Source organism: Miniopterus natalensis, chromosome 13, assembly GCF_054644295.1.
Source record: "Miniopterus natalensis isolate mMinNat1 chromosome 13, mMinNat1.hap1, whole genome shotgun sequence".
In the NCBI taxonomy this organism is placed as follows: domain Eukaryota; kingdom Metazoa; phylum Chordata; class Mammalia; order Chiroptera; family Miniopteridae; genus Miniopterus; species Miniopterus natalensis.
In genome coordinates this window covers 20,191,981-20,206,150 of record NC_142093.1, presented here as the reverse complement: position 1 = coordinate 20,206,150, position 14,170 = coordinate 20,191,981, and the positions used below count along the sequence as shown (strand labels likewise).

At 45.1% G+C, this 14,170-nt stretch overlaps 1 protein-coding gene across 2 annotated transcripts in view; it reads right to left on the bottom strand.

Annotated features, from left to right (window-relative positions):
- Window positions 1–13,627, bottom strand: part of MTA3 (metastasis associated 1 family member 3) — a 110,263-nt gene extending 96,636 nt beyond the window's left edge. For both annotated transcript variants that reach the window (XM_087823516.1, XM_087823518.1), the window contains exons 1-3: window positions 13,551–13,627; window positions 11,617–11,684; window positions 1,808–1,901 (exon numbers count right to left, since the gene is read on the bottom strand). In XM_087823516.1, the coding sequence (XP_087679642.1) occupies window positions 1,808–1,901; window positions 11,617–11,684; window positions 13,551–13,578 (190 nt within the window). In that variant the 5' untranslated portion in view covers window positions 13,579–13,627. The remainder of the gene's footprint in view (window positions 1–1,807; window positions 1,902–11,616; window positions 11,685–13,550) is intronic.
- Window positions 13,628–14,170: the final 543 nt, after the last annotated feature.

Genomic DNA, 14,170 nt, shown 5'->3' with positions numbered 1-14,170 from the left:
ACCCAGGATTCCAATTTTTTTTTTTTTAATGTATTTTTATTGATTTCAGAGAGAGGATGGGAGCGGGAGAGCGAGAAACATCAATGATGAGTCATTGATCGGCTGCCTCCTGTGAACCCCTACTGGGGATCAAGTCCACAACCCAGGCATGTGCCCTGACCAGGAATCAAACCTCAGTCTCCTGAATCATAGGCTGAAACTCAACCACTAAGCCACAACAGCTGGGCACAGGATTCCAATTTTGAAATCTTTCTACTATATGAGACTCTCTATTAATCCTCCCATAAATCTCTTTATAAAACATGGACTATTCAGGCAATATTATTTGTTCTCCCCACCTTAAGTTTAAGTCAGTTCCAATAGAAACATTGAAAGATACCTCTAACTCCAGCACACTAAAACATATCAATAAATAATGAATGAAAACAGGTAAATGTAAATAGAAGTAATCCACCCAAAGAGATGCTCTAAAATTACTGAGGCAGAAAAACCAACTGGCATCTTTAAATTTTTTTCATTACTGATTTTTAGAGAGAGGGGAAGGCAGAAGGAGAGAGCAGCCCCTGACCAGGAATCAGACAGACAACCTTTCATGCACAGAATAACACCCAACCAACTAAGCCACACCAGCCCAGGGCTAGTATGTCATTTTAAAAGGCAATTATTTTGGCAACTCTGTCTGTAGAGTAGCCCGTTTTCTGTCTCACTGCTTCACTAATAAACTCGCTTTCACTTGGAAAAAGCAAAAAAGCAATTATTTTGGTCTCATACATGAAGAACAAACAGGAATGCCCTGAATCTGTCAATATATAATTTGCAAATATTATACAACCCATATCATAATGAATATTTCCTATACAAAAATAGAAATGCATTAAAAAAACACTATGAACTATATAGCAGAATATATAATAGGAATTTAACTTATGAGACAACCAATCTGCCTGTTTAAATTGGCAACATAGTGAAAAAATAATTCTCCAGCCAACAGAAGAGAACAACACACAACGGCTCACACAACGGCCTCCCTTACCCATTACCACATCACTCCTAAAGCTTCCAGATCCCCAACACTCATTACAGATCACAGTATCTAACTGAAAAATGGCTTTCAAATAAAGTACTTATCTATATATGCCTTCTTTCCTAAAATTTATATCACTTTTTTATGATTACTGTTTTAAAAAAACAAAGGTGCTAAAATATGTCAAAGCTTTTGATTAACCAAAAAGCACAATACAGATTATACTACAACAAGTACTGAGACATATACCAACTATATTTAAATTTTTAAAAATTTTAAAACAAGAAGTGCCCAGAGTTGTCATCTACAGAAATCAATACCTAAATATCACTTTGCACTTCTTTTTCTAGCAAAATTTTAATACATACCTAATACTATAAACACAATAAATATTCAGAATTTTTTTTAATGTAAATATTACCCAGTTATTTGGGGGAAGGGAGGAGTCCTCCAAGAAAAGATCATTGAAGTATAAATTTCCTATTTGTACACTGAAACCACCAACAAAAATGAAAGATGGCAAAACACTGCCCTGCCTGCTAAAGCCTACTTGCAAAGACTTCTATTTCAACATTTTGACTAATTAAGAAACATATGATGCAACCTAAAAAAATATACTAAAACCAAACACCACCCAAAAAACTAACCCCCATCTGTCAGACTAGAAGGCAAAAAAGAAAGCAAAAAGCTACAGGTAACAAAAAAGGGTTTTTCCTCACATCATGGAAAACGAAAGACTTAAAACATTTTTTTATTAATCCAAGAGAAAAACAATGAACTTACTAGCATGCTTGTCTGCAAGCATTATAAGCGTGTTGGAAATATCTCGTCGTCTATAAAAGCACACTACTTTTGCTTCCACGTTGCCAGTTGCAGTCTAAGAAATAAGAAAAATAAAAGTCATCTGTACTGAATTAGATTCAAATAGTTTTTAAAACAAAACTAGATACAGCACAATTATAAGATCACTCTCATTTACACTGTGCCAACCACAACTGCAGGATAATCAGAGAGCTAAAACACTCAAATAAAAATGAGCAACATTTATTCAAGTTCCAAGTGAAGCTAAAATGTCAAACATAAAATAACTTACTGGCATCAATTAAACTAAAGTGATCAGACCGTTTTAATGAATAAAGCCAGACATAGTTAAATCTGATTAGCCTTAGGAACTAATCCCAAAAACTTCAGCCACAACAGAATTTAAGACAGTTAAACATAACTCCTCCAAAACCACTCCCAGAAGCACAGACCAAGAGTAAAATCACCCAGGCCTCTCCTGAACAACCGCGAGCTCTGCAGCTCTGCAGGTGCAGGGCGGCCATCACGCAGAATGCACCAGATTACTTGGAAAAGCATTCTCCAGCCCAAGGGAGTCTATGAATTCATAATACTCAATAACCTTAGCAGTACTTACTTTACCTTCCCATATGAAAGTATTAAAAACCTTGAGTTATGAACACTGAAGCTCTTATTTCTTTCTGACTACAGTCTAGAATACAATCAATATTCAGTTAGGTTGTAATTTACTGCAGCTGGGGCCCAGGCTCCAACTCTCTGATTCCTTATGAATTCTGAGAGCTTTCAAGAAGGTCAATCATTCATTACAAAGTTCCTTGTAAAAACATATAGAGCACAATAAAAAGCTATTGTGATTTCCAATTTCAAACACATTTAAAAACAAATTTTTACAATTTCTCTGGGCTTACAGATATAGTCAAACATAAATAAGAATATATATGTGCTGCACTGAATTTGCCAATTTTATGAAGTTCAGAAGCAGTTTTAGAATGAAAAATAGTCTTGTAGAAATACTGCCCCTTAAAATTGAAATTGTATTAAATCCTAATACATGATCAAATACATCCTCAAAAGTAATGATCCAGTAATCTGCTAAAAGAAGCCAATATTTCCACGTAAATAAAATCTATCAATGACTTCAATTATAAGCCCTTTATCATTTCTGTCTTCTTGACACAAATGTTAAAAACCCTAAACAAGAGTTTCACGGATTATTTTTTTCAGTCTCATCAGTAAGTTCCTTCCATAGGAATACTCTACAAAGCTAATTAAATTCTTATTTAAACCTGCTTGAGATGGAGGGGAATAATTCAAAATAAATATTCTCTTCTGAATTATGTACACACTTGGCTATTAGGTAGTTTACAACTAACTATAGTATTCCTCTACAACACACACACACACTCACACAAAAAACCCTCAAGCATCCCTCTAAAGCTGAGCTATCAAAATCATGGTCTAAGGCTCACTCTGCAGTGTTACTCTGTAATAAAATGAGCACAAAACTGAGAGTAAGTGTATTATAGCATTTGAGTTAACCTAATACCTATTGAACCTAAAATGGGAGCTTGTATTTTTATAAACCTATTTTAAATTTAATTTTTCTACCTTTTTTAATTTTACAAAAACAGTCTGAGATAGTGAAAATTCTTTACCATAAATAGTTTGAAAAGCACTGCTCTCAGGCCTAGGTTAAATATTTGCTATATATAAACTCTGGATAGATATATATAGATATATATCTATATATACACATTCTTTGGTTATTCACCAAATTTTTTGAACTATTTATTGACCTTAGAGAGAAAGGGAGAGAGAGAGAAATAAACATTTATTGTTCCACTTATTTGTGCATTCACTGGTTGATTCTTATATGTGTCCGGACCAGGATCGAACCCACGATCTTGGCACATCAGGCACGATGCTCTAACCAACTGAACTACTGGGCCAGAGCTCACCAAATTTTTTTGAGCCCTTCCTATGTGCCCAGGAACTGAGCTAAGCACTGCAGATTCATGATGCCTGTCCTCACTAAGCCTCCACTCCAGCCAGGATGCCTGGTCACACGTCATCTCCTCTCCAAACCTTCTAAAACCCAAGTTATAATCTTGCCCCTCACCTGATTAGAAACCTTCACCAGTCCCCCACAGCTAACACATAAAGGTAAAACATCCCTGACAATATTCCCAGCACTATATTCCTTTACTTCCGCCTGTCCCCTCCAGACTCCACTTCTCATTCATGGAGGCAGGAGTACAACCTGTTGGGGAAAGGATAGAAAAAGCTTCATGGAGGAAATGGGGTCAAGGGACCTTAGTCTGCTAGGAAAGAAGCAAAGGAGTCCCAACTGATGAAGCCTGGAGGAGTGAGGTATCTAAGAAAAATAAAAAACCCTGAGGAAAACCCAACAGGTAGCAAAAGTTGGGGACATGTATATAGAAGAATCCACAGTGAACATCAATTTCTTTCCTGGGTTCTTTTTTCAAAATAGGTTGCAGCATCTTTTTTTTTTTTAATATATCTTTATTGATTTCAGAGAGAGAAAAGGAGAGGGAGAGAAACAGAAAGAAACATCAATGATGAGAGAGTCACTGATCAGGTGCCTCCTGCATGCCCCGGACTGGGGATTAAGCCCGAAACCCTGGCATGTGCCCTGACGGGGAAAAGAACCCCGATTGCCTGGATCCTAGGTCGACACTCAACCTCTGAGCCACGCCCGGCCGGGCTGTTGCAACATCTTAAATCTCAATTCTCTCAAACACATTTACTAAATTATCCTCTAGCAATAAAAGGTTGTCTTAAGCTCTAAAATCATTTTAGTCAACCTCATACTCATGTCTGTCTCTATCCCATACTTAGAAAGTACTTTTTTTTTTTAATTAAAAAAAAAAAAAACACTTCCATTTCAGAAACTCCATGGTTTACTCAAAGTGAAGAATAAGTGGAAAAGGACTTCCTTTCCCAATTTCTGTCCTTAGTTCCGAAAGATCCTAAATGACAGGATGGGTATTAACTTGCATTCCATAAAAGGGTTTTGAAGGAAACTCCTGAAATTATGAGCAAAATTTTGTATGTGCAAATGTAGATTTGGCGAGATGGTCATCAGATGCTTAAAGATGTTAGTGAATCTCCCCCACTCCACACACACAAAAATAAGACCCTAAACATTAAAATGAAACTCAGAAAGTTTGAAGATTAATAAAATATCCAGAATGTGAAGATATATATAAATTATACAACTTACACACCAAAAAAAAAAAAGTAAATATAGTAACACATTGATTTATCTACAAGCATAACTTCCAAAACTTCCTGAAACTACATCCCCATTATTATGTGCAGAAAGATTTCTTTCAACATGTATGTAGTAGACTCACCCTTTAGAAACAAGAGGAACACCCAACCTAGGTAGTGACTAAATATAATTTATCAAAAAGTTGTTTTCTATTTTAACCTTATATTCTTCCTCCAAAAAGATCATCTTCACTGTATCTAGGTACAAATTAGGAAAGAGGAAAAGAGGGAATATGTGATAAACAGTGTTGAATTGTATTCATCAACTGATATTGTTTTGCAGCTAAAAGTTCCCAAAACTTTTCTGGAAAAATTGAGAATAAAATCTATTACTGTAATTTTAAAATAATAATAATAATAATAATAGTAAGCCAAACTGGGCGTGGCTCAGCGGTTGAGCGTCAACCTAGGATCCAGGTGATCGGGGTTCAATTCCCGGTCAGGGCACATGCCCAGGTTTCAGGCTCAATCCCCAGTCGGGGGAGTGCAGGAGGCAGCCGATCAATGACTATCTCATCACTGATGTTTCTCTCTCTCTCTCTCCCTCTCCTTTCCTCTCTCTGAAATCAATAAAGATATATTAAATAATAATAAAAATAATAATAATAATAATCAGCCCGGCCAGTGTGTCTCAGTGGTTGAGTGTCAACCCATGAACCTGGAGGTCACTGTTCAATTCCTGGTCAGGGCACATGCCCAGGTTGCAGGCTTGATCCCCAGTAGAGGGGTGGAGGAGACAAGACAGCCAATCAATGATTCTCATCTTTGATATTTCCATCTCTCTCTCCCTTCCTCTCTGAAATCAATAAAAACATATAAAAAAGAAATACTATAGTCAAGCTTTCAAACTAAGCAAGTAACATTTCAAATAGGATTTTTTTCCAACCAGGAGCCAACTTACAAAAGTAAATTTAAAGAAAATAAAAGTGTTATTTTCTGTAACAATGGTGATTGACAGTTTATCCTAGGCATTTGGTTTTAAAAATTCTATTTAGAAGATAGTTAATAAAACAGGTTAATGTCCCTTCTTCCCCTGGCTTATCAATTATGTATCAAGTGTTCTTAAAATCATTATTTGTATTTTCCAATCAAGTTCACTGTCCCCACTTTGCCAACTTGACCTCTAAGTAGTCAAGGCCTTTCTGGAATACTCTTGTGGCCTCTCTCCCATGGCTACCTTTCTCATCCTTTAGGCCTCAACTTCAATGTCCTTAAAATCCTTTCCTTCTCTATCCAAAGGAAGTGACCTGTTATTCCTCACGCAAGGCTCTTACTTATTTCCTTCTTAGGAGTTAACACTGTTTATAACTATTTCCTTTTGCCTGTTAACATCTTTTTATGCATCTCCCTATCTCCTTCATGAGAATACATGTGGTCAGGGATCATTTCCATATGGTTCACTATTACATCTGAGCCTACCATAGTCCCTAGTACATAACAGGTGCTCAGGAAATATTTGTTTAATGAATTAGTGAAAATGAGATCTTTTTCACATCCCTTCAGAAATAAAGGCCCTACATAAATGTTTAATACTTAACTAGCGAATCGCAGTTGTTTACCAATACTCCATCCAAACTACCATTTCTTTTTATCTTTATTGTTGAAAGTATTACAGCCGTTCCTTTTTCCCCCCATTGATCCCCTCCACCCTGCATCTGCACCGCCCCCAGGTCTTCACCACACTACTGTCTGTGTCCATGGGTTATGCATTTATGCATTAAGTTCTTTGATTAATGTCTCCGCACCCACTCCCCCACCCCCACCTTCCCACTGAGATTCATCAGTCTGTTCCATGCTTCTGTCTCTGTATCTATTTTGTTCCTCAGTCTATTTTGTTTATTAGATTCCACATATGAGTGAGATCATGTAAAACTGAATCAGGAAGAATCAGAAAATCTGAATAGGCCAATAACAACTGGTGAAATCGAAGCAGTAATAAAAAAAAACACCTCTCAGCAAACAAAAACCCTGGTCCAGACAGTTTCACAAGGGAGCATTCTAATTCTTTAAGTTGTAGTGTTAGATAGCTTACTAGAAATTTTTCTTGCTTTTTGAGGTAGGCCTGCAGTGCCATGAACTTCCCTCTTAGGAATGCTTTCTCTGTGTCCCATAGATTTTAGGTTGTTTTGTGTCCATTTTCATTTGTCTCCAGGAAGTTTTATTTCTTTCTTGATCTTATTGGTAACCCATTCATTGTTTAATAACATGTTATTTAGCCTCCATGTATTTGAATGTTTTTGAGTGTTTTTACTGTAGTTGATTTCTAATTTCATGCCTTGTGATCTGAGATGCTTGATATGATTTCAATCTTCTTGAACTTGTAGAGACTGGTTTTGTATCCTAACATGTGGTCTATCTTTGAGAGTGACCCATGTGCGCTTGAGAAGAATGTATATTCTGCAGCTTTGGGGTGAAATGTTCTGTAAATATCAATTAAATCCATCTAGCCATTTTAGTCACTGTTTCTGTGTTGACTTTTTGTCTGAAAGATCTATCCAGTGAAGTCTGTGGGGTGTTTAAGTCCACAACTATGACTATATTGCTGTTGCTCTCTCCCTGAAAGTCCTTAAGGTTATTATTGATAGGTCCTTATTTATTGCCATTTTAATTCTTTATGCCTATGTTTCTCTCTCTATTTCTTATTATTACAGCAGTCCCTTTAACATTTCCTGCAAGGCTGGCTTGGTGATGATAAACTCCTTTAGCCTTTTTTTGTCTGGGAAACTATTTCCCCATCTATCTTGAATGATAATCATGCTAGATAGAGTAGTCTTGGTTTCAGATCCTTATTTTGCATTACCTTGACTACTTCATGCCATTCCCTTCTGGCCTGTAGAGTTTATGATGAGAAGTCAGCTGACGGCCTTATGGGAACTCCTTTGTGGGTAACGGATTGTTTTTATCTTGCTGCCTTTAATATTCTGTCTTGAATTTTGACATTTTAATTATGATGTGTCTGGGAGGGCCTCTTTAGATTCTTCTGGCTTGAGACACTCTGTACCTCCTAAACTTGTGTGACTTCTCCTTTACCAGGTTAGGCAAGTTTTCTGCCATTATTTCTTCAAAGAGGTTCTCTAACCCTTGCTTACTTTCTACATAGCCTGGCACTCCTATAATGTGAATATTGTTACATTTCATGTTGTCCCACAGCTCCTTTAGACTGTCATCCTGTTTTTTAATTGTTTTTCCTTTTTGGATCTCTTATTGAGTGATTTTTTTTTTCTACCCTGTCTTCTAATTTGCTGATCCAATCTTCAGCTTCCTCTAATCTGCTGTTTATTCCTTCCAATGTATTTTTTTTTTTTTAATATATCTTTATTGATTTCAGAGAGAGGACAGGAGAGGGAGAGAGAGAGAGAAACATCAATGATGAGAGAGTCATTGATCGTGCCCACAACCCGGGCATGTGCCCTGACCGGGAATCGAACCCCGATCACCTGGATCCTAGGTTGACACTCAACCGCTGAGTCATGCCCGGCAGGGCCCAATGTATTCTTTATTTCTGCTATGTCATTCCTAATTTCCTTCATAGTTTCCATATCTTTCTTCATGCTGTTGGACATCCTTAAAATAAGTGCTCTGAGCTCCATATCTGATAGACTGCTCATCTGTTTCATTTAGCTTTTTCTGGAGACTTCTCTTGTTCTTTCATTTGGGGCTTGTTTTTTGTCTCCCCATTTTGGCTGCCTATTTGGGTTTGTTTCTATGTATTAGGTAGACCTACTACGACTCTCAATTTTTGAACGAGTTCTGGTGCAGGCCAATGTCAGACACTTGTTTGTGGCTGGCCTGCAGTACTCTGCTTGGAGCTACCAACAACCTACGGCTTGAGGTCCCCTCTGTTGAGGCTGAGTGCGTTTGGACAGGACCAAGATGCACACCAAAGTCTGCTTCTCCAAAGCCCAGGTCCAGTAGCAGATCAGGCAAAGATCCAAAGAACTCCTGCAGGCTGATTAATCTGATTCTCTTAATGAGCCTCAGGTTATAGAAACTCCAAAGGGTGAGATGGCTGACTGTTATCAGTCTCTTAATGAGCGTGAGGCTGTAGAAACTCCTGGGTAAGGTGAGAGGTTTTCCAGCAGGTGGGGCAATTGCTTCCCCCTCAGGCAAAAGCTGCTAGGAAGGTAAGTGTCTGCTGGTGAAAGATATCCTCTGCAGTATGAGGGAATGACTTGGCAAAGGAATCCAGACGGGTGCCCTCTGAGCTCTATCTCCAGAGCCCACAACCCTAGATTCTCCTCACACAGCTCCAGTCCACACTGTCCTCCCTCTGTTGGAGCCCAAGGTGAGTGGCTGCACACGAAATTTAGTGCGTTGGTTCTTTAAAAGGGTGCCTGCATTTCCAGCCATGTTTCTCTGGCAAACAGAAACCTGGCTGCTATTCACAGCCAGATGTTATGTGGGTACCTTTCTCAGTTCTGGTGCTCTTGGCCAGGAAGCCCAGCCTGGGGTTTAGGCCCCAGAGTCCTCAGTGGGAACCCCCACAGCTGAGCTATCCCTCAGGACCTTCAGCTGCTGCCTATGGGAGCCCAGCCAGCCCTCTCGTCCCTCCACACTTCCTACCAGTCTCTATGCGGTCTCTACTTTTCCTTCTTGGTTATGAGGGTGCTCTCCAGCTCTTCTTCAGTTACAGTTGATTATTCAGGATGGGTTTTCTATATTTTAGTTGTAATTCCAGTTTGGTCCCAGAAGAGCGTCAGTGTAGCTTCCACTCAGTCCGCCATCTTTAATCTCTCTACCATTTTTTGTGTTACAGAGAATCCCATTCCTCACAGTCACCCTCAACCCCTAAAAGACAGCTATTATATTAATGACTCTTTGCTGAAAGCAGAGGAGCAGGGATAAGGTGAGGACTGGTGGGGGAGAGGGGTACTTCTGAAGTGAATAGTAATATAAAGGAATGTGAAAAGATCATAAAGAAATGATCCAGGTTCAAGCTCAAAGTGTAACCCAGTCATTTAAACACTGTGTGCCTCACAACTACACTTTATAGTGCATCTACCTTAAAGGTTTAAGGTTATTGTGAGACTCAACAGAGGTAACGAATGTGAATCCCCAGATTATATGCTCCTGGAGCATCACGCTCTGATGGTTATAAATTTAGCACAGCTGCAATTTCCTTTGTGTGGGATTATTTGGCTGGTGTGGGATTATTCGGCTGATGTCTGTCCCTACTTTTTTATTTTTGTTCACCCCTGAATTCCTAAAAGTGCGTATCTAAAAGTGCCTGGCAAGTAGCAGGTTCTCAGAAATGTCTGTAAAACGAATGAATCAAAATACTTTGTAAACAGTAAAACTATGTACAAGTATTAACAGCAGACATTTGAGAAATCCATTAATTCAACAAATATTTACTGAATGTCATAACTATGGACCAGCCATTACACACTGAGCTTACATTCTAATCTGGGGAAACAGGCAATGAAAATAAACACAATAATTAAGTATATTCGAAGGTGTAAAGGAGATGGAAAAAAGAGCGAGGTACAAGAGAATGGTAACAACTAAACAGTCCTAAGGTGAGTACATGGGAGAAACAGTGCTATCTACCATGCTTGGAGCCAAATAAGCAAGGTGCAGAGCAGCAAGAGTGGAGGTGCAAGAGGGGCACTTCCCACTCATAGACTGATCCAATCCTGAGGCCATTGTCTTCAATCAGCAACAGTCACAAATACTATAGAAATCTTTAAAATGCAAGGCCCCTGATGTAATCCCAGAAGCAAACCAAGATCTCAAGGTTTATAAGCCAGGAGTGTCCTTGACCAGACCTGGCTTCCTGGGACTCAGAATCGGACCAGTCTCCAGATGGTATTTTGAGGGAAAGCTATCAACTGGACAGCCCCAAACATTTTAACAGTATGAATTCTCATAAGCTACATAAATAACCCTCAAAGTGGTTTGTAAGAAACCAGAGCATCATTAGAAACCTATGGTTCAAGTAGTTTATGACTGTTTTCGTGTGCCTCCTTTATAAAAGCTCATCTACTACACACAGTCATAATACTTCTGATGTCCTTGGACACCTGTGATCAGAGACAAACCTTAATGTAAAAGTTCTTGTTACTTGAGCCTAAGGTACAAAGACACTTTATTAATTATACTAGTTAGCCTAGGGCAAAATTTTACAAATTCCCTTCAACACTTTATTTCCTAGTTTCCTCCTTCTAAAGGTGGGAGAACAAATTTATTAAAAAAGGAGAAATATAAATTATGACTCTAAATATAACAAGGGACTGGTTACAGGAATGACCTGCTCTGAGAAGTTCTAAGCAACTGGAAAAAATCTGCAGATGTTAAATACCCAGCAACATTTAATATCAGAGATTATAAAAAGGAAAAGAATACCTAGAATCCTGCATAATTCTCCAATCTGAAATCTCTAATTTCAAAGAGTCTGGGACTGAAAGCAAAATCACCTCTTACGCCCTTTACCCAATTATCTGCAAAGGGAAACAATTATGTTTTAATATTACAATCAAGAACACGCAAAGGCATACCTTGTTGAGCTCTTCTATCCTCCTGATTAGGTATGGGTTGCTGGAGGAATTCTCAAAGTAGACATAATCTGTAATTAAAGAAAATAAAGAGCTTAATCTTTTCAACAGAAAGTTCCCATTTGTGGACTGCGACTTCGTCTATTAGGCAATTCACATTGAAAATGAAGCACGTAACTCATTCCCGGGCAAAAGCAAACTCGGTAATGCAACCGTAACACACTGTCTCATGCGCCTCCTATTTATTCGCAGACACTTATTTTCCTGGCATTTTCATTCAATTCGTGTGTTACCGAGTTCTCCGAGAGTCCTGTTCCACACATGTCATTTCTTCAGTAACAAAGACATCCCCTGTGGTCACCGAGCAGCCGGCCGACCGCTTCCACGTCGCTTCCCTGCGACCCAGTTTGCCCGGCGCGCTCCCCGCGTAAACCAGTGACCTGGGGCCACGCGGAGCACCGGCCGCTGCCCGGCGGGCGTCACCAGCTCACACCCTCAGCAGCGGGTGAGCGGCGCCCCACGCTTCCCCCGCGCCACCTGCCCCACCTGCGGGAGGGGCGGGGGGGTCCCCCTCTGAGGGGTGCACCCCACGCTTCCCCCGCGCCACCTGCTCCACCTGCGGGAGGGGCGGGGCGGGGGTCCCCCTCTGAGGGGTGCACCCCACGCTTCCCCCGCGCCACCTGCAGGAGGGGAGGGGCGGGGGGGGTCCCCCTCTGAGGGGTGCATCCCACGCTTCTCCCCGCGCCACCTGCGGGAGGGGCGGGGAGGGGCGGGGCGGGGGTCCCCCCTCTGAGAGGTGCACCCCACGCTTCCCCCCCACACACTCCACCTGCAGGGGCGGGGGGTCCCCCTCTGAGAGGTGCACCGCACGCTTCCCCCCCACACACTCCACCTGCAGGGGCGGGGGGTCCCCCTCTGAGAGGTGCACCGCACGCTTCCCCCCCCACACACTCCACCTGCAGGGGCGGGGGGTCCCCCTCTGAGAGGTGCACCGCACGCTTCCCCCCCACACACTCCACCTGCAGGGGCGGGGGGGTCCCCCTCTGAGAGGTGCACCCCACGCTTTCCCCCCCCACTCCACCTGCGGGAGGTGCGGGGCGGGGGTCCCCCTCTGAGAGGCGCCCCACGCTTCTCCCCGCGCCACCTGCGGGAGGGGCGGGGGTCCCCCTCCGAGAGCAGCCCCCCGCGGCGGTGGGGTCCCCTCATCTCTCGCGTGGGCAGCCGGCTCCGTTTAGGACCGTGCTTCATAAACTGCCGCAGGCTCTCCCCGAAAGGGCGCACCCCGCGCGGCCGCGCCTCCCACCCGCCGCCCGGAGCCCGCGTGTCGGGCGCTGCCGTCCGCCTCCGCCTCCTCCGCGGCCCCCCGCAGGCCCCCCGCAGGCCCCCGCTCGGGCCCCCAGCGCCGCCGCCCGAGCGACTCCCCGGGACGGAGGGGGCGGGCGCGCGAGCGGGAGAAAGTTTGTTTGACCTTATTTCTCGCCCCGCGGGGCCGGGGAGGGGCGCGGGCGGCCGTCCGGGGCCCGGGTCCCCGCGCGGGCGGCGCCGCGTCCCGGGCAGGTCGGGGGCCGAGGGCGCGAGGCCGGGGAGGCGCTGGGCCGGGCCGGGCGGGCCTGCGGGGCCGGCGCTCGCCCCCCTGCGGGAGGGAGGTGGGGTGAGGCCCGCGCCCGGGCCCCCCGCCCAGCGGCGACGCGAGGGCGCCCGCCCCCCAGGGGCTCCACGGCCCCGCCCCGGGGGTCCCGCCGGGCGTCTGGCCCCTCGCCCCCGGTGCAGGCCGCGGGGCCCGGGCGGGTGGGGCGGGCGCGGGAGGGGAGGCGGCGGAGGGCGCCCCGGCCCCGCGGCCCCCCCGCGCCCTCGGCCCCGCCGGGCCCCGCGGCCACGGAGAGCGCGCCCGACCCCTCCCGGGCCCGCTCCGCAGCCGGCCGGCCGAGCCCTCCTACCTCCGACCCGGTACATGTTGGCCGCCATGTCCGCCCGCCGCCCGGAGCCCGAGCCGAGCCCCGCCCGCCGCCGCCTCAGCTCGGCCCGGCCGCCGCCTGCGCCGCCGCCTCGCCGCGGGGGGAGGGGACGGAGGGAGGGGGAGGGGACGCCGGGGGGGCAGGTGCCCGCCCCCCGCCGGCCCGCGAGGCCCAGCGGCCCGGCCGCAGGTCGGAGCGCGGCCGCCAAGACCCGGGGAGGCGCCCGCGGGCCCGCGGAGGGGGTGAGGGGCTAGGGGCGAGGGCGCAGGGAGAGGGGAGCGAGGGGCGAGAGGCGAGGGGGGAGAGGGGGGCGAGAGGCGAGGGGGGCGAGGGGCGAGGGGGGCGAGGGGCGAGAGGCGAGGGGCGCGAGGGGGGCGGGGGGGCGAGGGCGCGGGGGGCGAGGGCCGAGGGCCGGGGGGCGAGGGCCGAGGGCCGAGGGCCGAGGGGGAGGGTCCCGGCGGGCGGCCTGCACTCGCCAGCGGGGACCGGGCGCCGCCCGGGAGCCGGGGCGGGGCCGGGGCAGCCCCCGCGGGGCGCCATCGCCCCCAGGGCCTGTCACCTGCGCCCCGAGAGGGGCCCGCCCGGGAGCCCGGCCGTGTGCC